General features: G+C 45.1%; 3 protein-coding genes across 3 annotated transcripts in view; all 3 read right to left on the reverse strand.

The window, feature by feature from the left end:
* LOC132766227 (zinc finger protein 420-like) overlaps positions 1 to 12,350 on the reverse strand; it is a 37,467-nt gene extending 25,117 nt beyond the window's left edge. The window contains exon 1 of the mRNA XM_067463292.1: positions 12,299 to 12,350. The gene's annotated coding sequence lies outside the window, so the exon portion shown is untranslated. The remainder of the gene's footprint in view (positions 1 to 12,298) is intronic.
* Positions 1,687 to 8,753, reverse strand: LOC132766366 (zinc finger protein 420-like). The gene is made up of 3 exons (XM_067463289.1): positions 8,628 to 8,753; positions 4,135 to 4,307; positions 1,687 to 3,612 (listed from the first exon to the last, which is right to left on the reverse strand). The coding sequence occupies exons 1-3, from the start codon at positions 8,689 to 8,691 to the stop codon at positions 2,170 to 2,172; spliced, it is 1,680 nt and encodes a 559-aa protein (XP_067319390.1). The 5' UTR covers positions 8,692 to 8,753; the 3' UTR covers positions 1,687 to 2,169.
* A 4,506-nt stretch (positions 12,351 to 16,856) lies between the features above and the next one.
* Positions 16,857 to 26,321, reverse strand: LOC132766260 (zinc finger and SCAN domain-containing protein 31-like). The gene is made up of 6 exons (XM_067463293.1): positions 26,256 to 26,321; positions 24,232 to 24,684; positions 22,894 to 22,969; positions 20,361 to 20,464; positions 19,816 to 19,948; positions 16,857 to 17,903 (listed from the first exon to the last, which is right to left on the reverse strand). The coding sequence occupies exons 2-6, from the start codon at positions 24,616 to 24,618 to the stop codon at positions 17,257 to 17,259; spliced, it is 1,347 nt and encodes a 448-aa protein (XP_067319394.1). The 5' UTR covers positions 24,619 to 24,684; positions 26,256 to 26,321; the 3' UTR covers positions 16,857 to 17,256.
* Positions 26,322 to 27,651: the final 1,330 nt, after the last annotated feature.

Here is a 27,651-nt window from a genome sequence, read left to right on the forward strand (position 1 = left end):
AAAGCAACACAACAACACACTCACAAAACGGCAAAACAACTGAGCATGCGCATTGGTGCCCAGCCACAAGTTCCCTGGCGCGCACACAGCCTTCCGGCCAACGTTCCCTCTGTGGAAGCCATGCCCACTCCAAGCCTCGCCGCGCCGCTTCCCGCACACACACACCACCTGCCACACGCACACACACAACCCAACGCTCCATCACTCCCCCCGCCACCGCACACACACATGCAACCCAACGCTCCATCACTCCCCCCACCGCCGCACACACACACGCAACCCCACGCTCCATCACTCCCCCCGCCACCGCACACACACACGCAACTCCATGCTCCATCACTCCCCCCGCCGCCGCACACACACATGCAACCCCACGCTCCATCACTCCCCCCGCCGCCGCACACACACACGCAACCCCACGCTTCATCATTCCCCCCCGCCGCCGCACACACACACGCAACCCCACGCTCCATCACTCCCCCACCGCCGCACACACACGCAACCCCACGCTCCATCACTCCCCCGCCGTCTCACACACACACGCAACCCCACTCCCCCCGCCGCCGCACAGACACACGCAACCCCACGCTCCATCACTCCCCCGCTGCCACACACACACGCAACCCCACGCTCCATCACTCCCCCCGCCGCCACACACACACGCAACCCCACGCTCCATCACTCCCCTGCCATCGCACACACACACACAACCCCATGCTCCATCACTCCCCCCTGCCGCCGCGCACACACACGCAACCCCACGCTCCATCACTCCCCTGCCCCAATCTTACTTCCTTTTACTTCATGCCACCTCTAAACCCCACCCCGCCCCTTCCCGCCCTGTCAAAATCCAGGAAAGACAGGAAGGAAGGAAAGAAGGAAGAAAGAGAAAGGGAGGTAAAGAAAAAGGGGGAAGGAAGGAAAGTTAGAGAAAGAAGGAAGAAGAAAAGGAAAGATGGAAGGAAAGAAAAGAGAGACAGCAGAAGAGAAAGAAAAAGGGGGAAGGAAGGAAAGAGGTAGAGAAGGAAGAAATGAGAGACAGAGGGAGGGAAAGAAAAAGGGGGAAGGAAGGAAGGAGAGAAGAAAAAAGGGAATGAAGGAAGGAAAGAGGGAGTGAAGGAAGGGCGAAGATGTAGAGAAAGAAGGAGGGAAGGAAAGAAGGAAAGAGAGAAGGCAGAAAAGAGACCAGAAGAGAAAGAAAAAGGGGGAAGGAAGGAAGGAGAGAAGAAAAAAGGGAATGAAGGAAGGAAAGAGGGAGTGAAGGAAGGAAGGGGGAAGATGTAGAGAAAGAGGGAAGGAAGGAAAGAAGGAAAGAGAGAAGGAAGAAAAGAGACCAGAAGAGAAAGAAAAAGGGGGAAGGAAGTAAGGAGAGAAGGAAAGAAAAAAGGGAATGAAGGAAGGAAAGAGGGAGTGAAGGAAGGGGGAAGATGTAGAGAAAGAGGGAGGGAAGGAAAGAAGGAAAGAGAGAAGGAAGAAAAGAGACCAGAAGAGAAAGAAAAAGGGGGAAGGAAGGAAAGAGATAGAGAAGGAAGAGGAGAAGGAAAGATGGGAGGGAGGGAGGGAGGGAGGGAGGGAGGGAAGGAAGGAAGGAAGGAAGGAAGGAAGGAAAGGAGGAGAGAAAGAGGGAAGGTTGGCCACAGCAACGTGTGGCGGGTAAAGGTTGTTATTTCTATTATTATTATTATGCTATTGTTCCTATGAGACCCTTTTAGGGGGAATGGGAGAGGTGTCAGGTCCCGGAGGCAATGCATTGCATTATTGTTATTGTTATGATGGTGGTGAAATAAAAGGAAATAAAAAGAGAAAGAAGGAAGCAAACAGGGAGGGAAGAAAGGCAAAGGAAGAAAGGGGGAGGGAATGAAGGAAAGAGAGAAGGATGAAACCAAGTAGTGAAAGAAGGAAAAAAAGAAAGAGGTAGGGAAGGAAGAAAGGAGAGAAAGGGGGAGGAAAAGGGGGAAGGAATAGGTAGGTACCTCTCTTTCATAATAGTCCAGATATCTACCTCAACTTTGATAAGTTTTACTATAGGCCACAGCAACGCATGGCAGGGCACAGCTAGTAAATAAATAAATAAATAACAACTGGTGGCTCCTTTACAAACGGTTACAAATTGGTGGCAGTAATTTTTCGCTTCCTCACACAAGGTTTCCAGGATAACTGCAACTTTGGCTATAGTTTCCCCTTTTTGTGAACCATTTCATGCGCAGCAAGGCTTGAGCTGTGATTGAATCTCTGTCCACACTCAGAGCATTGATATGGCTTCTCCCTAGAATGGCTCCTCTGGTGAGAAGTGAGATGCCCCCCACTTCTGAAGCTCTTTCCACACTCGAAGCAGGAATACGGCGTCTCCCCAGTGTGGGTTTTCTCATGCAAACGAAGGGCTGAGCTATGACTGAAGCTTTTCCCGCACTCCAAACACCTGTACGGCTTCTCCCCTGTGTGGGTTCTTTGATGGCTATTAAGGGATGACCCCGTTACAAAAGCCTTCCCACACACGGTGCAGGCGTAAGGTCTCTCTCCTGTGTGGATTCTCCGGTGGACGGTAAGGTGGCTTGTCTGAGTAAAGGTTTTTCCGCATTCAGCACACTGGAAGGGCTTCTCCCCCGTATGAACTCTCCGGTGCACAACGAGGTGTGGTATCTGATGGAAGGTCTTCCCACAATCAGAGCATTCGTATGGCTTTTTCCCCGTGTGAACCCTCTGGTGTATAACCAGGGTATTCCTATGAGCAAAGTGTCTTCCGCATTCAGAACATGCATGCAATTTCTCTCCGGTGTGAACCTTCTGGTGTGATTTGAGGGCAGAACTACCACGGAAGTTGTTTCCACACTGCGGACATGTAAAGGGTTTTTCCCCAGTGTGGAGCTTCAGATGCTCTTTCAGACCCGAGTCATAAGCAAAGGCTCTCCCACACTCCATGCATTTATAGGGTTTCTCCCCCGTGTGTGTCCTTTGATGTAAACGTTGACTTAAACTGTGAGTGAAGCTCTTCCCACACTCCAGGCATTTATAGGGTTTCTTCCCCATGTGTGTCCTTTGATGTGAACGTAGATGTGCCCTCCGAGTGAAGCTCTTCCCACACTCCAGGCATTTATAGAATTTCTCCCCTGTGTGTGTACTTTGATGTAAACATAATCCTCCATTGTCAGCGAAGCTCTTCCCACACTCCAAGCATTTATAGGGTTTCTCCCCAGTGTGGATTCTGTGGTGTCTCTGCAGCTGTGCCATCTGAGGGAAGCTCTTCCCACACTCCAAGCATTTATATGGTTTCTCCCCTGTGTGGATTCTGTGGTGTCTCTGCAGCTGTGCCCCCTGAGTGAAGCTTTTCCCACACTCCAGGCATTTATAGGGTTTCTTCCCAGTGTGAATTCTCTGATGTATATGTCGATCTGAGTTTTGAGCAAAGCTCTTCCCACACTCCAGGCATTTATATGGTTTCTCCCCAGTGTGGATTCTGTGGTGTCCCTGCAGATGTGCCCTCTGAGCGAAGCTCTTCCCACACTCCGGGCATTTATAGGGTTTCTCTCCAGAGGGGCTTCGTGGATGTGAATGTAGATCTCCACTCTCAGTGATGCTCTGTCCACGCTCCGGTGTCTTCACAGTACAAATGCTCTGATTGAAAAAATGCACAAATAATTGTTAAAATTTGAAATGGAGAAAGAACAAGCAAAAGACTGCATGGTTAAATGGGCTCAAAATATACCTATCCAAATCCATTTGGAATTATGGGAGAATCTGTGGACAAAGATCACGTCCTGTTAATAGACAATTGCTACAGGCCCAGCGTGTGACAGCACACACACACATTAACCGATTCCTTGCATGCCCCCATAAGATTCGCTCCAGACAAATATTTAGTAATAACTGCGCATTTTGCAGGTCTGCATTTCTTGATTCCATTTGCTAGAAATAACCACAGTTAGATTTACAATTTTGTGGTTTGTCCCATTAGAACACGTATACCCGGGCAACTGTTGGATGCTTGTGTATGAATTTATATCTATGCAGCCATTCACTACTGACTGCAAATCCAAAGACCACAAGAGACACAGACGGAGGGTCCCTCCCCTTCTTCCAGCGCAAGGCTGGATCCAAGGGCTTCCCACAAAAAATGCATCCAGTCCCGGTCCCTACCTTCTGATTTGGGATTGGAGAGGTGCTTTTGTCCTGATTTGGGAGGGTCCTGTCCCTTCTCGATTGCCTATTCACGTCTCCTCCTCCTCCTCCTCCTTCCTTTGCTCTCCGCCGAGAGGATCTCAAGGACATCCCATGTTGCCCCCGAGAAGGACCCTTCTTCTGGCCATCATCTGAAAGAAGGACAAGGGAAGAAGAGCTGATGGGGAGTGCAGAGGAGAGACGACGCTGGGAGCCATTGATTGGGGGCTTCTTTGGCCCAATTATGGAGTAGATTCACTTTAACCGTGGGTTGGCCCGAGAATTGGGCTGGAGGACCTCCAAAGGCTAGAAAAGGGTTTCCTCTAGAAATGTCTCTGTCCTCCTGTGGTTGCACAGATATAGATCTATATAAATAAAAATGTAATGTTCATTTGTGGGATCAGCATAACTAAAAAACCACGGGACAAATTGACACCAAATTTGGACACTACACCCCTAACAGACCAACAAGTGACCATCACTTATAAAAACAGACAAACACAGAATAAGGGACTTAAAAAGCCAACCCCCCAAAATACATTACAACACATGCACAAAACCACATATATATACACAAACACACATATATGCACACATATATACAGACACAAAACACATACACGGAAAGGGGGAAGGACGGAAGGAAGGATGGAGGGAGAGAAGAAGGGCGAGAATGACAGAAAGAAGTAGGGAAGGAGAGAAAGAAGGGTAGAGAAGGAAGGAAGGAGAGCAGGAGGGAGAGAAGGAAAGAAAGAAAGGTAGAGAAGGAAGGAAAGAAGGAGAGAGAGAAAGAGGGAAAGAAAGAAGGGTAGAGAAGGAAGGAAGGAGAGAAGGAGGGAGAGAAAGTGGGAGAGAAGGAAAAAAGAGGGTAGAGAAGGAAGGAAGGAGAAGAGGTGGGAGAGAAAGAGTGAAAGAAGGAGGGAAAGAAGGAGAGAAGGAAAGAAAGAAGGGTAGAGAAGGAAGGAAGGAGAAGAGGAGGGAGAGAAAGAGGGAAAGAAAGAGGGAAAGAAGAAGAGAAGGAAGGAGAGAAGGAGAGAAAGAAGGAAAAAAGGACGAGTAGAGAAGGAAGGAAGGAAGGAAGGAAGGAAGGAAGGAAGGAAGGAAGGAAGGAGATCAGGAGGGAAAGGAGAGAAGGAAAGAAAGGGTAGAGAAGGAAGGAATGAGAGGAGGAGGGAAAGAAGGAGGGAAAGAAGGAGAGAAGGAGTGAAAGAAGTGTAGAGAAGGAAGGAAGTAGAGCAGGAGGGAGGGAAAGATGGAAAGAAGGAGGGAAAGGAGAGAAGGAAAGAAAGAAGGGTAGGTAGGAAGGAAGTAGAAGAGTAGGGAGAGAAAGAGGGAAAGAAGAAGGGAAAGAAGGAGAGAAGGAGAGAAAGAAGGAAAGAAAGTTGGGTAAAGAAGGAAGGATGGAGAGCAGGAGGGAAAGAAGGAGGGAAAGAAGGAGACAAGGAAAGAAAGAAGTGTAGAGAAGGAAGGAGGGAGAGCAGGAGGGAGGGAAAGATGGAAAGAAGGAGGGAGAGAAGGAAAGAAAGAAGGGTAGGAAGGAAGGAAGGAGAAGAGTAGGGAGAGAAAGAGGGAAAGAAGGAGGGAAAGAAGGAGAGAAAGAAGGAAAGAAAGATGGGTAGAGAAGGAAGGATGGAGAGCAGGAAGGAGGGAAAGACGGAAAGAAGGAAAGAAAGAAGGGTAGGAAGGAAGGAAGGGAGAAGAGGGAGATAGAAAGGGAAAGGAGGGAAGGAAGGAACAAGAAGAGGGGGGAGAGAAAGAGGGAAAGAAGGAGGGAGAGAAGGAGAGAAGGAAGTAAGGAGAAGAGGGGGAGAGAAAGAGGGAAAGAAGGAGGGAAAGAAGGAGAGAAAGAAGGGTAGAAAAGGAAGGAAGGAGAGCAGGAGGGAAAGAAGGGAAAGAAGAAGAAAAGGAAAAAAAGAAGGAAAGAAAGAAAGACGGGTAGAGAAGGAAGGAAGAATTCCTTGTGTTATCTCACACAAGTAATCAGGTGGCTGCCTGACCTTTCTTGTCAACTAATCAGCCCTGCCTGACATCCACACACACTCTTTCTCAGAAATACCCAGTCTCAAAAACCACTTCTTCGCCCTCCAGTTCCCAATTCTCTCCCTCAGAAGCTGAAATTTTCCCTCCCAAGACTTGGCTCCTCCTCCTCATCTCTAGCCAATCCCAGGAGACCTCCCACTCCTCCCATCTTCTATCTATTCTGGCTCAAGATGGCTGCTTTACTGGCAGACCCTCTCAAAATGGAGGCTTGCCCTACTGTCTTCCCAGGCTTCTATTCTGGCCTATTAGGTAAGAATCATTACACCGTCCTTCTCACATTCAGCTTGTTCCCCACAAAGACCGGGTTGTGGTGCAGCTGGTTGGGAGTCAGGTGTGTTAAGATCCCTACTGACCGAAAGGTCATGAGTTCGAAGCCAGCCCGGGTCAGAGTAAGCTCCCAACCATTTGCCTAGCTTGCTGTCGACCTATGATTCTAGCAGACTGGGTTTTGAAGGCTAACAGGAGCCTGAGCTCTGTTTGGGAGGAATTTTTCGCATCCATTTTTTTCAAGAAGTCTCACTGTATTGATGGTGGTGGGGTATAAATAATAATAATTGTTATTTTGTTTTATCAGTGAACAATGGCGACCCCGGTGGCGCAGTGGGTTAAACCCCTGTGCCGGCAGGTCGCAGGTTCGAATCCAGGGAGAGGTGGATGAGCTCCCTCTATCAGCTCCAGCTCCCCATGCGGAGATATGAGAAAAGCCTCCCACAAGGATGATAAAAACAAATCATCCAGGCGTCCCCTGGGCAAAGTCCTTGCAGATGGCCAATTCTCTCACACCAGAAGCGACTTGCAGTTTCTCAAGTCACTCCTGACACGAAAAAAAAAAAATAAATCAGTGAACAATAGTAATAGAGCTCAACTGAAAATCACATGGACCGGGTTGTGGCGCAGCTGGTTGTGAGTCAGCTACATTAAAATCAGTACTGACTGAAAGGTCATGAGTTCGAAGCCAGCCTAAGCTTCCAGCCATTTGTTTAGCTTACTGTCGAACTTTGCAGTCCGAAAGACAGTTGAATCTTGTATTTTGTTGTATTTTGTTTCGTATTGTGGTTGTTATTGCTTGTATTGATGTATTGTGGGCTCGGCCTCATGTAAGCCGCACCGAGTCCCTTGGGAGATGGTAGCAGGGTATAAATAAAGATTATTATTATTATTATTATTATTATTATTATTATTATCTGCCAAGTAGAAAATATAGGTACCGCTTATGTGGGGAGGCTAATTTAACTAATTTACGACGCCATAAAACTCTCCAGCAGCGTGCAAAAGAATGAGGAAGTACTCCATTGGTGTCACAAGTGGACGGTGATGCAACAGCTCCCCCAGTGGCCGGAATTCAAAGCATACACTCATGAAGCTGGAATGTTAAATAGCTTCTGCGTGTCTGTCTATATATGTCAGTGGTTCTCAACCTTCCCAATGCCGTGACCCCTTAATACAGTCCCTCATGTTGTGGTGTCCGCCAACCATAATATTGTTTTCATTGCTACTTCATATCTGCAATTTTGCTACTGTTATGAATCATAATGTAAATATCTGATATTCAGGATGTATTTTCATTCACTGGAACAAATTTGGCACAAATACCCAATACACCCAAATGTGAATGCTAGTGGGGTTGGAGGAGGATTGATTTTGTAATTTGGGAGTTGTAGTTGCTGGGATTTATAGTTCACCTATAATCAAAGAGCATTCTGAACTCCACCAGCGATGGATTTGAACCAAACTTGGCTCCCATGACCAATGGAAAACACTGGAAGGGTTTGATGGGCATTGACCTTGAGTTTGGGAGTTGTAGTTCACTTACATCCAGAGAGCACTGTGGACTCATGCAATGGTGGATCTGGACCAAACTTGGCACAAATACTCAATATGCGCAAATATGAACACTGGTGGAGTCTGGGGAAAATAGACCTTGACATTTGGGAGTTGTAGTTGCTGGGATTTATAGTTCACATACAACTAAAGAGCATTATGAACGCCACCAATGATAGAATTGGCTCAAACTTCCCACATGGAATCCCCATAACCATCGGAAAATACTGTGTTTTCTTATGGTCTTTGGCGACCCCTCTGACATCCCCTCGTGACCCCCTCAGGACCCTCGTGACCCCCTCGTGACCCCCTCAGGGGTCCCGACCCCCAGGTTGAGAACCACTGGTATATGTTGTGTGTCTATGGCACTGAAATGTTTGCCATGTATATGTGCATTGTGATCTGCCCTGAGTCCCCTGCGGGGTGAGAAGAAGAGTGGAAGATAAATACTGTAAACAAATAAATAAATATTATCCCTAGACCCCATGAAATATTTGTGTTATGGCTACCAAGTTAAATAAACAACAAGTACAATGAAAAAGCCACTTAAAGCTAAATATCGATTGGGATCCTAAACAAAAAGGAAAGAGAGGATGAGAGAGAGTCCTGACCTGGAGTGGCCTCCTGGCCTCGTTCCACCAGCAGGACCTCCGTGGAGAGGGCCCCCCGATCCATCCTTCCTCAGCACGCAGTCCCTCCTCCGAAAGCTACGGGACCCTGAAAAGAAGGAAAGAGGGGTTTCCCCGACATTAATGCCCTCAAGAGACACCTTTTTATTTGCTTTGCAAGACCCGAGGAGGTTGTGAAGGGAAGGCTGACCTGGAAATCAATCCATCTCTCTATCGGTTCTTGTGGGTTTTTTTGGGCTATATGGCCATGTTCTAGAGGCATATTCTCCTGACATTTCGCCTGCATCTATGGCAAGCATCCTCAGAGGTGGTGAGGTCTGTTGGAATTAGGAAAATGGGTTTATATATCTGTGGAATGGCTGGGGTGGGGCAAAGAGCTCTTCTCTGCTGGAGCTAGGTGTGAATGTTTCAACTGACCACCTTCATTAGCATTTGAAGGCCTGGCTGAGCCTGGGAGAATCTTTTGCTGTGCTTGGTTGTTTCCTCTCTGCTGGAGGGATGGGTAGATGGGTAGATGGGTGGGTGGATGGGTGAGTGGAATGGATGAATGGATGGACAGACAGACAGACGGGTAGACTGCTGGGTGAGTGGATGGATAGATAGATAGATAGATAGATAGAGTACTGAATGGATGGGTGGGTGGGTGGAAAGATAGACAGGTGGATAGATAGATGAAGAGATAGAAGACAGAGCGAGAGAATAAAAGACTGGATGGGCAGATAGACAGAGGGATAGAGTGCTGAATGGATGGATGGATAGATGAATACATAGAGTGGTGAATAGATTGGTGGATGGATTGATGGGCAGATAGGCTGATAGATAGAGAGATAGATAGATAGAGAGATAGATAGATAGATAGATAGATAGATAGATAGATAGATAGATAGATAGATAGACAGATTGCAGGGATGGAGGAATGGGTGGATGGACAGATAAATAGGCAGATGATACATAGATAAATGAATACATAGATAGAAGGATACATTGCTGGACAGATAAATAGGAAGATGGATAGATAGATAGATAGATAGATAGAGACACATAGACTGCTTGATGGATATATTAATGCATAGACAGAGTGATGAATAGATTGTTGGATGGATTGATGAGCAGATAGATAGATAGAAAGAGACAGACAGACAGATAGATAAATAAATAGATAGATAGAGGAATAGATTGCAGGATGCATGGATGAATGGGTGGATGGATGGATAGATAAATAGGCACATGATAGATAGATAGATAGATAGATAGATAGATAGATAGATAGATAGATAGGAGGATAGGAGGATAGATTGCTGGATGTATGTATGGACAGATAGATAGGCAGGTGGATAGGTGGATGGATGGATGGAGAAATAGATAGACAGACAGACAGACAGACGAATACATAGAGACAAATAAACTGCAAGTTAGATCAATGGGCAGATAGACATGCTGATAGACGGATGGATAGATAGATAGATAGATAGATAGATAGATAGATAATGGGAAGCATGAGATGGAGAGATGGATGGATGGGTGGGTGGGTGGGTGGGTGAGTGGATGGATGGATAGATAGCAAGCACGTTTGGTGGGGACACAGGACAGGGCCTTCTCTGTGGCGGCCCCCCGACTTTGGAATGCCCTTCCAAAAGATCTCCGACAGGCCCCTACTTTAGCAGTTTTCAGAAGGAACCTAAAAACCTGGCTGTTCCGATGTGCCTTCCCAGATTAGGAAATTCCCCTTCCCAAATCCTAGAAGCACCTTAGCACAACCGATGTTACTGCACACCGCACCTTTTAATCCATGTTCCTCCTGCCATCTCAGCATTTTATTATTAATGCACTTGTATACCGCTAATATCTCAGCCTAAATCGGCGACTCATTGCGGAATCGGCGACTCATTGCGGCGACTCATTTTAACCCTGTACCCCATTGCGCCGGCCGAACCAGTTTTAATTGTGTTTTGAGGTAGTTATTGTTGTTATTTTGCTTGATTGTTTTGTTTTGCTTTGTTTAGTATTGTGTTATGTTTCTATTGTATTGTGTTTTGAGGCTCCGGCCTGTGTAAGCCGCATCGAGTCCTGCGGGAGATGCTAGCGGGGTACAAATAAAGTTAATAATAATAATAATAATAATAATAATAGATAGATAGATAGATAGATAGATAGATAGATAGATTGATAGATAGATAATGGGAAGTATGAGATGGATGGATAGATGGATAGATGGATAGATAGATAGATAGATAGATAGATAGATAGATAGATAGATAGATAGATAGATATAATGGGAAGTATGAGATGGATGGATGGATGGATGGATGGATAGATAGATAGATAGATAGATAGATAGATAATGGGAAGTATGAGATGGATGGATGGATGGATGGATGGATGGATGGATGGATAGATAGATAGATAGATAGATAGATAGATAGATAGATAGATAGATAGATAGATAATGGGAAGTATGAGATGGATGGATGGATGGATGGATGGATGGATGGATGGATAGATAGATAGATAGATAGATAATGGGAAGTATGAGATGGATGGATGGATGGATGGATAGATAGATAGATAGATAGATAATGGGAAGTATGAGATGGATGGATGGATGGATGGATGGATGGATAGATAGATAGATAGATAGATAGATAGATAGATAGATAATGGGAAATATGAGATGGATGGATGGATAGATAGACGGACGGACAGACAGGGGGATAGCCTGCTGAACAGAGACAAATAAACTGCAGGTTAGATCAATGGGCAGATAGACATGCTGATAGATGGATGGATGGATGGATAGATAGATAGATAGACAGACAGACAGACAGAGGGATAGATAGATGTACAGATAGATAGATAGATTTGATAGAGAGATGGAGAGGTAGATGGATAGACAGACAGATAGATAGATAGATAAATAAATAGATACATTAGATAGATAGATAGATAGATAGATAGATAGATAGATAGATAGATAGACAGACAGACAGACAGACAGACAGACAGAGGGATAGATAGATGTACGGATAGATAGATAGATTTGATAGAGAGATGGAGAGGTAGATGGATAGACAGACTGACAGATAGATAGATAGATAAATAAATAGATACATTAGATAGATAGATAGATAGATAGATAGATAGATAGATAGATAGATAGATAGATAGATAGACAGAGAGAGGGATAGCCTGCTGAATGGGCGGGTGGATGGGTAGGTGGACAGATAGATGGGCAGACAAATAGAGAGATGGAGAGATGATTAGCTAGATATTTGCATAGATAGATGAATAGATAGAGAAAGGAATAGAGTGTTGGGTGGATGGACAGATATGAAGATAGATGGATAGCTAGCTAAAAGGATATACTGCTGGATGGATGGATGAGAGGTCAATGGATAGATAGATAGATATAGTAGAGAGAGAGAGATCAATGGACAGATGGGGCTGTGGGTTCAAGGGGGAGGCCAAATGCCTTCACTTGGGGGGAAGAAAGAGGGGGCTCCCTCCCTCCCTCTCCTTGACTTTGCTGCCCCCCAGACCCTTTGCACCCCCCAGATCCTCCCCCCCAATCCCTCTCTGCAAAGGGGGTGCCCTGGAAGGCAGGCTGGGCCATGCAAGGGGCTGCAATGCCAAGGCCCCCATGAGGCCCACCTCACCGGCCACGTGGCTCTTCTCTCCTCCTGGGGTCTTCCCTGGGAAAGAAAGACTCAGGAGGGGACATCCGGTCCAAAGAGGCCAAGACCAGCCCACACGTCCGGCTCCTGCTCGACACTCCCTCCCTCCCTCCTTCCCTCCCTTTCCTACTTCCTTCTCAGGAGGAGAGGAGAACTCTTTTGTTTCACTTATTCAACCCAAACACACCCCACTTTGGCTACTTTCTATCCTTCACTTCCTCTACTGAGGAACTTTCCATTGCCAGGCATAAAGGGTGCAGTTAATGCCACTTTGGCCCCACTTGGACTGCAAACCCATTGCAATTGCAACCCAATCAATGATTTGGGGAAGAGAAGCCTAGAATCCTAGGGTTAGGAGAGACCTCATGGGCCATCCAGTCCAACCCCATTCTGTCAGGAAGCAGGGAAATTGCCTTCAAAGCAACCCCGACAGATGGCCACCCAGCCTCTGCTTCAAAGCCTCCAAAGAAGGAGCCTCCACCCAGCCCTAGGTAATTTTCAACGGTAAGCAAACAGTATTCCCCCCCCCCTCCAAAACCAATCATAGAATCATAGAATCAAAGAGTTGGAAGAGACCTCATGGGCCATCCAGTCCAACCCCCTGCCAAGAAGCAGGAATGTTGCATTCAAATCACCCCTGACAGATGGCCATCCAGCCTCTGTTTAAAAGCTTCCAAAGAAGGAGCCTCCACCACACTCCGGGGCAGAGAGTTCCACTGCTGAACGGCTCTCACAGTCAGGAAGTTCTTCCTCATGTTCAGATGGAATCTCCTCTCCTGTAGTTTGAAGCCATTGTTCTGCGTCCTAGCAAGCAAGAAAACAAGCTTGCTCCCTCCTCCTCCCTGTGGCTTCCTCTCACATATTTATACATGGCTATCATATCTCCTCTCAGCCTTCTTTTCTTCAGGCTAAACATGCCCAGCTCCTTAAGCCGCTCCTCATAGGGCTTGTTCTCCAGACCCTTGATCATTTTAGTCACCCTCCTCTGGACACATTCCAGCTTGTCAATCATTGATATATATTTTCTGTTCGTCGTGGGAGTTCGGTGTGCCATATTTGGTTCAATTCCATCCTTGGTGGAGTTCAGAATGCTCTTTGATTGTAGGTGAACTATACATCCCAGTAACTACACTTGCCGCACTTGCTCCCTTGCCTGGCCCGCTTTGGGTCCGGAGGCGTGCCTGAAGACCCCGGCGTGTGCACCAAAAGTCACCTCTTCTCCTGACTTTCTCCTCAGCCATTGGGACCAAGAGAGAGAGAGAGAGAGAGAGAGAGAGGTAGAGATGCCCACCTTTCCTGAAGGTAGGTGCAAAAACAAAGGAGGGAGCGGAGGTGGGAGATACCTCTAGCCGGAGGGTCTCTCTCTCTCTCTCTCTCTCTCTCTTGGTCCCAATGGCTGAAGAAAAAGTCAGGAGAAGAGGCAACTTTTGGTGTGCACGCTGGGGTCTTCAGACACGCCTCCAGACCCGAAGCGAGCCTGGTGTGGTGGCTCTGTCCCTTGGCCCACCCGCGGATTGGGGAGAGGAGAGGAGGCGGCTGGAGCGCCGGGGGATCGGGAAAGGGAGCCGGTCATGGGGATGGGATCGAACGCAGAGAACGATTGAGCGCCGGCTCTGCTTGCACACCCGGTGGCCAGGTGGAGCAGGAACGAGAGGGGCTAGGTGAGGCTCAAGGGCCCGGCCCCATTGGGAAGAGGGTCGCCCGGCAGCGAGGCAAGAAAGTCGAGGCTCCCCCCCGGACTGCTAGGGCTGTTGTGAGCTGAGGGGGCGCTCCTCAAGTGACGGTCGAGGGGCATTTACAGAGGCGCCTCTGTGCCCCTGGCAAAAAAAAGTGTTCTGCAACCGCTTACTTCGCGTAATGGACGAGCCGCCCCCTGCCTCCACCACACTCTGGGGCAGAGAGTTCCACTGCTGAATAGCTCTACTCGCATTCACAAAGTTCTTCCTCATGTTCAGGAATCTCCTTTCCTGTAGTCTGAAGATTATTATATGCTAGCCATCCCTGCCATGTGTTGCTGTGGCCCAGTCTGTGTATATGTGTTTTGTATGTGTATTCTTAGGCGATCCCTCGTTAGACAAGTAGGATAGTCTTCCATGATCTGTATTCTTGTGGATTCGTAGGTGGCTGTGGAGCCCTATTCTTGACCTGCATCTTCTCCCACAGTAAGCGCATTGGTTTCCAGGTGGGAGGCGGTCTCGATCGGGGTTGGCTTGACGCGCCTTCCTCTTGGCACGTTTCTCTCTTTCACCCTCCATTCATGCCTCTTCAAATTCTGCAGCACTGCTGGTCACAGCTGACCTCCAGCTGGAGCGCTCAAGGGCAGGGCTTCCCAGTTCTCAGTATCTATGCCAGAGTTTTTAAGGTTGGCTTTGAGCCCATCTTTGTGTATATGTGTGTATATATTTCTGTATATGTGTATACACCTTGTCTCTCTCCTGATGAATCTGTATAAGGACCAAGTAGCAACAGTAAGAACAGACTGGTTCAAGATTGGGAAAGGCGTACGGCAGGGTTGTCTACTCTCCCCCAACCTATACAACTTGTATGCAGAACACATTATGTTCTGAACTCTATCAGAACTTTAGCATAACGAATCTAGTTCTGGGACTTCTGGTTAGGCCGTTAGAGGATATTTGACCTCACTTCCAGCCGGCGGAGCAGGGAGCAGAATGCCGTGGGGGATGCATCTTTGGGGGCCCTGTGATCACCATTACTAGCAACCACATAACCACAGCAACCATCATCCAATCTACTGTTATGGGGTGTCGTGGATATCTAACTGACCATCATTACTGAAATAAGTGAGGGGGAGGGCTGGGAGAGGCAAGGGTCTGTGCTATGGGTGCCATTTCCCACCATTAGAAACAGTGGCAGCCATCTTAATTTACACTAAGCAGGTAAGTTAAATAATTAATTTTTGGTTTATTAAAAATTGTATATTATAATTATACTTTTTTTTGTTTTTTTAACTATAAATATCACAAAATTGAGTGTGTCCCCCCTCAAAGTGACACCCCACCCAAGTTATGTTCAGGTTTTTTTGGCGAATGTTGACACACTCAGCTCAAAAGATTGCTCATCACTGCCCTACTTCCTTGTCCCTACTTCACGGATTTTCACTTATCGCAGGTGGTCCTGGAACAGGCGATAAGTGAGTGAACACTGTACCTCTATCTGTTGTCTGTCTTATCATTGCATAACGACATTGAATGTTTGCTTGGGCGATCCAGTTCATTAATTTTGTAATTCGTTATTAATTCGTATTTAAATTAGCTTACGATCCAATATCAAGCCATGCAGGAATAGTGTGAGGAGTAATTAAGAATCGAAACAATTTTTCCAATTTTCGTAATTATTTTCGTAATTATATTTTATAATATACAATTATAATATAATATATATAATATAATAATATTATATAATAATATTATAATAATATAATATACATTATATATTATATTATATTACATTATTATAATACTATTATATTGTAGTATTGTATATTATATTATTATATTATATATTATTACTATTATTATATTATAATTGTATATTATAATATAATATATGTAATATATTATAATATAATGTAATATAATATACAATTATAATATAATATAATATATTATATATATTATATATAATATACAATAATATAATATAACAATATTATGATATAATAATATATGATATAATATTATATATATAATATAATACAATATAATATACAATAATATAATATAGTAATATTATAATATAATATACAACAATATAATATAATCATATTATAATAATATAATATAATATAATATAATATAATATAATGTTGTTGTTCATTCGTTCAGTCGTCTCCGACTCTTCGTGACCTCATGGACCAGCCCACGCCAGAGCTCCCTGTCGGCCGTTACCACCCCCAGCTCCCTCAAGGTCAGTCCAGTCCCTTCAAGGATGCCATCCATCCATCTTGCCCTTGGTCGGCCCCTCTTCCTTTTGCCTTCCACTTTCCCCAGCATTTTCTCGCTCTGTTGTTGACTGTTGGTGTGATAAAACAAACAACTATATTATATTATATTATATTATATTATTATATATAATATAATATAATATAATATAATATAATATAATATAATATAATATAATATAATATAATATAATATAGTTGTTTGTTTTATCACACCAACAGTCAACAACAGAGCGAGAGGGAAGCTTCAGAAGTTCCCCCTGTCCCATTTGGAGGTTTTTTTAGCATATTGCGCAATCGCGTCCGCCATTAATGAATCGATTCGTAATTTTACGAAATTTCGTATATTTCGAAATTTTTTAAAGTAAAATTTCGAAATTCTTTAAAAAAACGAAACAAGTTTAGAACCATTTTTTTCCGTGGTTACCCATGCCTACTGTATATGTGTTCTGTGATCCGCCCTGAAGGGAGGAATATAAATACTGTAAATAAATAAAATAAATAAATACTGCGTTGGAGGGCAAGCCAAGGGCCCACTCTTTCAAGGAGGAGCGATTCCCAAGAGGCGGGAGACAAAGGAACAAGCCAATTGCCTTTAATTAAACACAACTGAACCCAACCCATAACAACGTGAGGGCATTTAGAAAAGGAAGTAGTCCCAACTTAACAAACCACGGACTCAAGTCGTCCCTGAAAAACCTATGAAGGTGTTGCTCTGGAAATGAGAGACAAAACATGGCTTATTTTTCAGTCTTGGGGTGGGTCAAAAAGGAGTAGATCGGGGGACAATTCAGGCGGGCACAAAACGCGGCCCAATTAATTCCCAGCCGTGCCCAACGGGACCGAGGCCTTTCCTATAAGCCAGAGTTCCTATCACCCTTAAAATCAGGGTTTTGAAAATTGCATGGCATCTTTACAATGCTGCTAAACTACAACTCCCAGGCCGCCCGTTTTGAGGAATGCCTTGGAGCGTTTCATCCTATTCAACCCCTTGGGCTGGATTAGTCGACGACGGCGTAAACTCTTCTGCTTTGTCGGGTCGACCCGCATTGGGAGGAACACCTCTCTGCGTTGCTTCTCCATTAAGTGAACGATCCTTCGGAGGCCCGATCCGCGCCGAAGCGCCTTTCTCCTTCCCGAGGCCCCTCCTGGCTTCATGGAACTTCAGGTGCTTCTGGTGGATGGAGCTGTGGGCGAAGCAGCGGCCGCACTCCTCGCAGCGGAAGGGTTTATCCCGGAGGTGGATCCTCTGGTGCGTGTTGAGGTTTCCCTTGTGGCGGAAGTGCTTCCCGCACTCGAGGCACTCGAAGGGCTTCTCCTCGGAGTGGATCTTCCGGTGCAGCTTCAGCCTCGAAGCCAGGTTGAAGGTCTTGCCACAGTCCAAACACCGGTGCTCCTTCTCTCCTGATGGAGCCGCCCGCTCGCCTTTGCCTCGGAAGATCTGCTGAAGGAAGCTCTTCTCAAACTCGGAAGGCTGCGGCTGGCTTCTCTCGTTTCCTGGGGGATTTCCCCCGAGAGGCGGCATTTGGGGCAGGTAAGTCCCTTTGGGGGAAATGTAGGCTGCGTCGTGGTCCCAGCCGTGGCTTCCAACAGCTGTCTCCTTCTTGCTCTTCGCCTTGGAATCACCTGAAGGAATGGAAGTTTTGGAAGAGGAGATCACCAAAGTGGGAAAACTAGCATATATCCCCCCCTCTGTTGCCCAGCTGTCACAGGGGATGCTACCCTTCTCCATCTTCCTTTCTCTAGCTCTGAAAAGGTTTATTTTCTTTGTAAAGTACTATTTTCTCCCTTCTCCAGCTCTGAAAAAGCCTATTTTTTTCTGAAAAGGTTTCCTTTCTCCCTTCTCCAGCTCTGAAAAGGCCTACTTTCTCCATTCTCCAGCTCTGAAAAGGCCTATTTTATTCTGAGAAGCCCACTTTCTTTTCTCCAGCTCTGAAAAGGCCTACTTTCTCCATTCTCCAGCTCTGTAAAGGCATATTTTACTCTGAAAAGGCCCACTTTCTCCCTTCTCCAGCTCTGAAAAGGTCTACTTTGTTTTGTCCAGCTCTGAAAAGGGATATTTTATTCTGAAAGGCCCACTTTCTCCCTTCTCCCGCTCTGAAAAGGCCTTTCTCCATTCTCCAGCTCTGAAAAGGCATATTTTACTCTGAAAAGGCCCACTTTTTCCGTTATCCAGCTCTAAAAAAAAAGTCTATTCTCTCTTGTCCAGCTCTGAATAGGCCTATTTTATTCTGAAAGGCCCACTTTCTCCCTCCTCCAGCTTTAAAAATGCCTACTTTCTCCCTCCTCCAGCTTTAAAAATGCCTACTTTCTCTCTTCTCCAGCTCTTAAAAGGCCTTTACTCCATTCTCCAGCTCTAAAAAGGTCTACTTTTTCTCTTCTCCAGCTCTGAAAACGCCTACTTTCTCTCGTGTCCAGAACTGAAAAGACCTATTTCCTTCTGAAAAGGTTCACTTTTTCCCTTCTCCAGCTCTGAAAAGACTGATTTTCTTCTGAAAAGGCCCCCTTTCTCCCTTCTCCAGCTCTGAAAAGACCTATTTTCTTCTGAAAGGCCCTTTTCCCTTCTCCAGCTCTGAAAAAACCTATTTCCTTCTGAAAAGGCCCCTTTTCTCCCTTCTCTGGAAAGGCCTATTTTCTTCTGAAAGGCCCACTTTCTCCCTTCTCCAGCTCTGAAAAGGCCTATTTTCTTCTGAAAGGCCCACTTTCTCCCTTCTCTAGCTCTGAAAAGGCCTATTTCCTTCTGAAAGGCCCACTTTCTCCCTTCTCCAGCTCCGAAAAGGCCTATTTTATTCTGAAAGACCCACTTTCTCCCTTCTCCAGCTCAGAAAAGACCTATTTTCTTCTGAAAAGCCCCCCTTTCTCTCTTCTTCACCTCTAAAAAGGCCTATTTTCTTCTGAGAGGCCCCGTTTCTTCCTTCTCCAGCTCCGAAAAGGCCTATTTTCTTCTTAAAAGGCCCCCTTTCTCCCTTCTCCAGCTCAGAAAAGACCTATTTTCTTCTGAAAAGCCCCCCTTTCTCTCTTCTTCACCTCTAAAAAGGCCTATTTTCTTCTGAGGCCCCCTTTCTCCCTTCTCCAGCTCTGAAAAGGCCTATTTTATTCTGAAAGGCCCACTTTTTCCCTTCTCCAGCTCTGAAAAGGCCTATTTCCTTCTGAAAAGGACCTCTTTCTCCCTTCTCCAACTCAGAAAAGGCCTATTTCCTTCTGAAGGGGCCTTTCCCCCCTTCTCTGGCTCTGAAAAGGTCTACCTCACAATGTTTATATAGACCACTTAAACAGTTAAGGAACAACACATGGCGTGGAATATTTTTCCATTTTATTTCATGGATAATTTCCTCCAGACCGTAATTTCATGGTGTGCCAAATCTGGAGGTTTGTATGCAAAGGCAGGATGGCCATCTGTCGGGAGGGCTTGAATGAGGTCTCTTCTAGGTCACCCTAAGAGAGCCTTCCCTGAACCTCTATGTGATTCCTACCAACCCTATAGAGCAAGGATTTCAATGAAGGCAAACAGTTGTCCAGGCCAAGGAAGGGGATCTACCTTTGGTTGAGGAGGCCACGCTCTCGAAGCGCTCCTCCACGACCTCCATGAGCAACGTGCTCCCTCCCAGGTCGGGCAAGAGCGGATCCTCTTCTGTGGAAGAGTCAAGCTTCTCTTTCACGTCCACTGGATCCTGAAAATGCAGAGAAAGGACAATCTCAGCGAACATGGAAGACTCAAAGGCTGGGAATAATGTGTGGTGCAGATGGAAGTTCTCCTGAAGGACCTCCACTCTCCTCAGTTGCATGGAGAGGCTTGGGACTGAATCACAGGAAGGAGGAGAAAATATGGGAAGTCTCTTTGTCAAACTACAACTCCCATAATTCCACAGCAATGGCAGTTGTATGAAGTCATCTGTGTAGGGCAGACATGGGCCAACTTCAGCCTTCCCTCCAGGTGTTTTGGACTTCAACTCCCACCAATTCCTAACAGTCTACCAGCTGGAGGGAAACCCAAAGTTGGCCCATGCTTGGTGTACAGAGATCCATGGATAAAGAGATCCCATTCCCCTCTGCTCTCAATCCTTGGCCCTTCTCCCCTTTTACCTCATTTAGTGGGACGCCCAGAGTGTCCATTCCACTTTGAGGAAAAAGCAACCTAGAAGGAACCTTCACAGCTGGTTTGTGGTCTCCAACTTCCATGTCTTCTCCTGGAATGAAGATAAAGAAGACCAGAAAGCTTTTCATTCTGCGTAAATATTTTTATACCTGTAAGTAAAACGACTTTCTCAACGGTGGGCAAATAGGGACATTTGGAAAGCATTCTCAAAGTGTCATCCATCCACTCAACTATCAACCCACCTATCTTTCCATCTGTCTAGCTACCTATTCATCTATTATCTGTCTACACATCCATCCATCCACCCACCTCTTCATCCATCTTTCCATCCATCCATCCACCTAACCAACTATCTATGCATCCATCTATCCACCTACCCAACCAACTATCTGTCCATCTGTCTAACCATCCATCTACCCACCTATCCATCCATCTTTCTATCCATCCACCCATCCATCCACCAATCTATTCACCTTTCCATCCATCCATTGATCCATTCAACCACCCAACTAACAATTGATTCATCCATCAATTCATCTATCCATCCCATCACTATGTGTTCATATTTCCATCCATCCACCCATCTTTCCATCAACTGATCCATCCATCTACCTATCTAACCAAGTATTTTTGTATAATGCTGGATTGTGAATTGTTTTATATTGTGTCTTGAATTTTGTGGTTCCTATGTTGTACACCGCTGTGAGTCGCCCCTGGGCTGAGAACAGCAGTATATAAGCAAAGTAAATAAATATCTATCTATGCATCCATCCATCCCTCTACCTATTTATCTGTCCATCTGTCTAACCATCCATCTATCCACCTATCCATCCATCTTTCTAACCGTCTATCTATCTATCTATCTATCTATCTATCTATCTATCTATCTATCTATCTATCTATCTATCTGCCCACCCATCTATTCATTTTTCCATCCAACCACCCATCTAACAATTGATTCATCCATCAATCCATCTATCTATCCATCTGTCCAACCACCGACCTATCTATTCATCTAGGCATCCATCACCTATCTATTCATATTTCCATCCATCCACCCATCTAACCAAGCATCTATGCATCCATCTATCCCTCTGCTCACCTACCTATCTTTCCATCTGTCTAACCACCCACCTATCCATCCATCCATCCATCCACCTTTCTAAACATCTACCCATCTATTCATCTTTCCAACTATCCATTGATCCATCCAACCACCCATCTAACAATTGATTCATCAATCCATCCCTCTATCTATGCATCTGCCCACCCACCGATCTATTTAGTCATCTAGACATCCATCATCTATCTATATTCATATTTCCATCCATTGATCCATCCATCCACCTACCTAACCAAGTATCTATGCATCCATCTATCCCTCTACCCACCCACCTATCCGACCATCTGCCTAACCATCCATCTATCCACGTATCCATCCATTCACCTTTCTAACCATCTATCTATCTAACCATCTATCTATCTAACCATCTATCTATCTAACCATCTATCTATCTATCTATCTAGCCATCTATTCATCTTTCCATCCATCCATTGATCCATCCAATCGCCCATCTAACAATTGATTCATCCCTCAAGCCATCCATCAATCTATGCATCTCTCCACCCTCTGATCTATCTATTCATCTACCCATCCATCACCTTTCTATTCATATTTCCATCCATCCACCCATCTTTCCATCCATTGATCCATCCATCCACCTATCTAACCAAGTATCTATCTGTCCATCCATCTGTCCATCTGTCTAATCATCCAACTATCCATCCATCCACCTTTGTAATCATCTAACCATCTATTCACCCATCTATTCATCTTTCCATCCATCCACTGATCCATCCAACCACCCATCTAACAATGGATTCATCCATCCATCTATGCATCTGTCCACCCACCGACCTATCTATTCATCTAGCCATCCATCACCTATCTATTCATATTTCCATCCACCCACCCATCTTTCCATCCATCCACCTATCTAACCAAGCATCTATACATCCATGTATCCTTCTACCCACCTACCTACCTGTCTAATCATCCATCCACCTTTCTAACCATCTAACCATCTATCTATCCACCCTTCTATTCATCTTTCCACCCATCCATTGATCCATCAAACCGCTCATCTAACAATTGATTCATCCATCAATCAATCCACCCATCTATATATGCATTTGTCCACCCACCTATCTATTCATCTAGCTATCCATCTATTCATATTTCCATCCATTCACCGATCTTTCCATCCACTGATCCATCCAACCACCTATCTCACCATCTATCTATGCATCCATCCAGTGATTATCTAGTAAACCAAATAATTACAGTTCTTGGGGGGTGAAACAATCTCAACGTCTTCTCAAACTTTAAATGGGTAAGAAGGTCAACTTTGAAGAAACTGGGCAAAACTCTCTGACACCGAACCACAGCAGTAAAAGTGATGATGAACTGTGTTAATTCCACAATGTAGATGCATCCAAAGACTGGTCACATGGCCTTACCTGGAGGTGCGGCCTCTCGGCCATCCCCTTGCAGGGTCTTCTTCTTGACCACGGGCTCCTTCTTGACTTCGGGGGCCTATAAGAAGAGGAGGAATCAGCCCCATTGAGGAAAACCCTGACCACGTCTGGTCCCGGAAGCTAAGCAGGGCCATGAACGAGTGTCCCATGGAGGAGAAAGGCTTGTCATTTGCTGCTCCAAAGACTAGGTTACAATGGAGCCAGGGACTCACTGCCTTTCAGTTCGGTAGAGGGGGCTCCATTTCCATAAGCAGGGGGTGGATGAACATCTGTTGTGAGGGCTCTAATTGTTTCCTTGCATGGCAAAAAAGAGCTTGGACTTCCGACTCCGGGCATGGCAGAAGGGGTTGAGACTAGATGTCCTTTGGGGGTCCCTTCTGACTATGAGTGTAGTCTTCCTGCATGGCAGAAGGAGGATGAGACTAGATGTCCTATGGGGTTCCCTTCAGTGAAGGGGCGTAAAATTACTGCCACCTAATCTGTGAGGAAGCCCAGTAGTTCTCAGCATCAACTTAGGAGCTGTTTTACAAAGAAGGATTTACTTATTTATTAGCGTAGCGTTTACTGTCCCTGGTTTGGTTTTACTTCTTATGCAGGCTGTTTGACTTAGGAGAAACGGTATCAGGCAAGGCTAGGAGAACAGTAACACATTTATTTAACAGGAGTATAACATATTAATTGTTTCTTCACAAGAGGCACAAATCTTGATTGGTTACATTAGTAAGATTTCATGAATAACTTTAGGTACAGACTTTAAGAAGTTTCTGTAAGCAGATGTATCTTTCCTGGACAACTGTCCTAATAAAACAAATAAGCTAAAAGGCTTATTTAACAGAATTGGCTCCCAGCCAAACCCTGATTCTTAATATTAAAGAACCAGTCTTCCCTATAGTGCTCTAACTATAGTATTCCTGATGGTTTTCCACACACCACAGGATCAACTACCTTCTCCTGTAACTCTTTGGTCACAGACTCTTCCCTGATTCTCCCACTAGAGAAATCAGTCTTCCCTGTAGCTCACCGGCTTACAGACTGCCACTTTCAAACAGCTGCCCCGTGAAGTGACAGTTGGCTTCGCCCCTGTTGCTATGGCAACTCAGCTCAAGCCAAACCAGCCACTATCTCTAACAAAATATAATCCTACATACTTACCATTTATTAACTACTGTTTAAACAACACATAACCACAAGAATAAAAATTACACATCGTCACACCTTCTGACTCTAGTATTCTATGAGAGGGGTCTCTGGGCATGGCAGAAGTGGTTGAGGAGGGGGGGTCTATTTGCAAGCCCCTGCGTCTCCCCTCTTGCGGCTTACCTGTGGCGGGAGGAAGGCCTCGGCGAGGGCCACGGCGTGGGCGCTGCTCTGGGGCCTCCGGTCCCGCACCCAGGCCTCCATCTCGGGGGGCAGGATCTTGAGGAACTGCTCCAGGACCACCAGGTCCATCATCCGGGCCTTGCTGTTCTTCTCCGGCTGCAGCCACTGGTGGCACAGGGCTCGGATCCGGGCGCAGGTCTCCTGGGGGCCCCGGGAGCCCCGGAAGCAGTAGCTCCGGAAGTGGCGGACCTGGTCGGCCCAGCGCCCGGGACTCCCCTCCAGCACGCTGCGCACCGCCGGACCCCAGGCGGGCTCGTCCTCCTCCTCCTCCTCGGAAGTGGGGCTGCGCCAGGCCCCACCAGCCGGCCCCTGGGCCTCCCTCTTCATCCTGCAGGAAGCGGAGACTGCTCCTTCCTTCCTTTGACCTGCGGAGCTCACCTGCTCTCCAAAACCCTGCAAAGAGAAATGCTAGTTAAGCGGGAAGGTCCTTCCCTGCTTCCATCCTCCTTTGTATTCTTTTCCTTCCATCCTTCCTTGCTCCTTTCCTTCCCCTTCCTTCCGTTTCTTCTTTCCCTTCCCCTCTGTCCTCCCTTCTTCCTTTCCTTTCCCTTCCATTTCTCCTTCCCCTTCCCTTCTATCCTCCCTCCTTTCCTTCCCATTCCCTTCCACCCTTCATTCCTATTTTCTTTCCTTTCCCTTCCTTCTTCCTTTCCATTCCCTTCCTTCATCTCTCTACTTCTCCTTTCCCTTCCCTTCTTTCCCCCTTTCCTTCCCTTCCTTTCCACCATTTCTCCTTCCCCTTCCCTTCTATCCTTCCTCCCTCCTTTCCTTCCCATTCCCTTCTACCCTTCCTTCCTAATTCCTTTCCTTTCCCTTCCTTCATCCCTCTGTTCCTCCTTTCCCTACCTTTCCACCATTCCTCCTTTCCCTTCCCTTCTGTCCTTCCTTCCTTCCCTTCCCCTTCCTTCCATTCCTCCGTTCCTTCTTTCCCTTGCCCTCTGTCCTTCCTTTCTCCCTTCTTCCTTTCTTTCCCTTCCTTCCATTTCTCCTTTCCCTTCCCTTCTTTCCCCCTTTCCTTTCCCTTCCTTTCCACCATTCCTCCTTTCCCTTCCCTTCTGTCCTTCCTCCCTTTCCTTTCTCTTCCTTCCATTCTGTCCCTCCTTTACCTTCCCTTCTGTCTTTCCTTTCCCTTCCTTCCCATTCCTCCTTCCCTTCTATCCTCCCTCCCTCCTTTCCTTCCCATTCCCTTCCACCCTTCCTTCCTAATTTCTTTCCTTTCCCTTCCTTCTCCCTTTCCATCCCCGTCCTTCATCCCTCTGTTCCTCCTTTCCCTTCCCTTTCTCTCTTTCCTTTCCCTTCCTTTCCACCATTCCTCCTTTCCCTTCCATTTCAGCCTTGCTTTCCTTTTCTTTCCCTTCCTTCCATTCCTCCGTAGTTTCCTTCTGTTCTTTCTTCCTCCTTTCCTTCCCCTTCCATCCTTCTTCACTTTCCCTTCCATCCTTCCTAATTTCTTTCCATTCTTTCTTCCTCCTCTCCTTTTCCTTCCATCCCTCTCTTCCTCCTTTCCCTTCTGTCCTTCCTTCCCCCTTTCCTACCCCTTCTTCCTTTTTCCTTCCATCCTTTCTTCCTCTTTCCCTTTTGTCTTTTCTTCTTTCCTTTCCCATCCTCCTTTCTTTCCTTCTTTTGCATCACACACCTTCCTCATTCTTTCCTTCCTGTTTTTTCCTTCCCCTCTTCACTCCCTTCCTCTTCCCTTCTTTTCTCATATCATTTCTGCTTTCTTTCCTTTCATCTTCTCCATTTTCTTCCTCACACTTCCTTTTTCTTGTCTTCTTTCTCTTCCTTTCCTCCCCTCCTCTCATGGTTTTCCACCTTTCCTTTTTCTTCCTTCCTTCCCTTTCCTTCCTTCTCCCTTTCCTTTCTTTTTCTCTTCCTTTTCTTTCTTTGCTCCCCTCATACTTTCCCTCCCTCCTTCATCCCTTCCTTTCTCTTCCCTTTCTTTCTTTCCTTCCTTTCCCTCATACCTTTCCCCTTCCTTTCTTCTCTTCTTTTCCTTTTTTCACTCCTTCCTTCTCTTCCTTCTTTTTTCCTTTGTTGCAGGAAATGTTTGAATGTTTAAAGTCCTATAAAGACAGGAAATCAAGCAACCTTCAATTCTGGGGGTTCTGCATAATGGAGCCAAAACTCTGAAAAATAGTTTTCTAAACTTTTTTCCTAACTATTTGAGTAGGAATTCATAATCTTGTATGTTTACATTAAAAAAGGACATGCTTTACAATTTAATCAATATAATAATTATATATTATAATATAATAAAATAAAAAATATAATATAATAAAAATAGTAGACTCGGTGAATTGGAATTCTCAAGCAACCAATATAATAATAATAATAATAATAATAATGTATTGTCTAAGGCTTTCATGGCCAGAATCACTGCGTTGTTGTAGGTTTTTCAGGGTTATATGGCCATGTTCTAGAGGCATTCTCTCCTGACGTTTCGCCTGCATCTATGGCAAGCATCCTCAGAGGTAGTGAGGTCTGTTGGAAGTAGGAAAAAGGGTTTATATACCTGTGGAATGACCAGGGTGGGACAAAGGACTCTTGTCTGCTGGAGCTAAATGTGAATGTTTCAACTGACCACCTTGATTAGCATTTGGTAGCCTGGCAGTGCCTGGGGAAATCTTTTGTTGAGAGGTGATTAGATGTCCTTGTTTGTTTCCTCTCTGTTGTTGTGCTGTTCTAATTTTAGAGGTTTTTTTAAATACTGGTAGCCAGATTTTGTTCATTTTCATGGTTTTATATTATTATTATTATTAATAATAATAATATAAAAATAGTAGACTCGGTGAATTGGAATTCTCAAGCAACCAATATAATAATAATAATAATAATAATAATAATAATAATATAAATAGTAGACTCTCGGTGAATTGGAATACTCAAGCAACCAATATAATAATAATAATAATAATATAATATAAATAGTAGACTCTCGGTGAATTGGAATTCTCAAGCAAACAATATAATTATAATAATACTATACAATAAATAATATAAACAGTAGATTCTCGGTGAACTGGAATTCTCAAGCAACCAATATAATAATAATAATAATATACAATAATAATATACAATAAATAATATAATATAAATAGTAGACTCTCGGTGAATTGGAATTCTCAAGCAACCAATATAATAATAATAATAATAATAATAATAATAATATAATACAATAAATAATATAATATAAACAGTAGATTCTCGGTGAATTGGAATTCTCAAGCAAACAATATAATAATAATAATAATAATAATAATAATAATAATAATTTCATGGTTTCCTCCTTTCTGTTGACATTGTCCACATGCTTCTTGTGTATTTCAATGGCTTCTCTGTGTAGTCATGGTGGTTGTGAGA

The sequence above is a fragment of the Anolis sagrei genome, chromosome 2 (assembly GCF_037176765.1).
Source record: "Anolis sagrei isolate rAnoSag1 chromosome 2, rAnoSag1.mat, whole genome shotgun sequence".
Classification (NCBI taxonomy): domain Eukaryota; kingdom Metazoa; phylum Chordata; class Lepidosauria; order Squamata; family Dactyloidae; genus Anolis; species Anolis sagrei.

Bases quoted from the DNA above. Each gene is read 5' to 3' on its own strand.
- LOC132766260 (XM_067463293.1), bottom strand. From the start codon at position 24,618: ATGAAGAGGGAGGCCCAGGGGCCGGCTGGTGGGGCCTGGCGCAGCCCC. The intron at 22,970-24,231 runs GTAAGCCGCAAG...CTCTTCTTATAG, and splicing joins AGGCCTTCCTCCCGCCACAG to GCCCCCGAAGTCAAGAAGGA. The intron at 19,949-20,360 runs GTAAAAGGGGAG...CTGCATTTTCAG, and splicing joins TGGGCGTCCCACTAAATGAG to GATCCAGTGGACGTGAAAGA.
- LOC132766366 (XM_067463289.1), bottom strand. From the start codon at position 8,691: ATGGATCGGGGGGCCCTCTCCACGGAGGTCCTGCTGGTGGAACGAGGC. The intron at 4,308-8,627 runs GTCAGGACTCTC...TCCTTCTTTCAG, and splicing joins AGGCCAGGAGGCCACTCCAG to ATGATGGCCAGAAGAAGGGT. The intron at 3,613-4,134 runs GTAGGGACCGGG...TTTTTCAATCAG, and splicing joins CTCCAATCCCAAATCAGAAG to AGCATTTGTACTGTGAAGAC.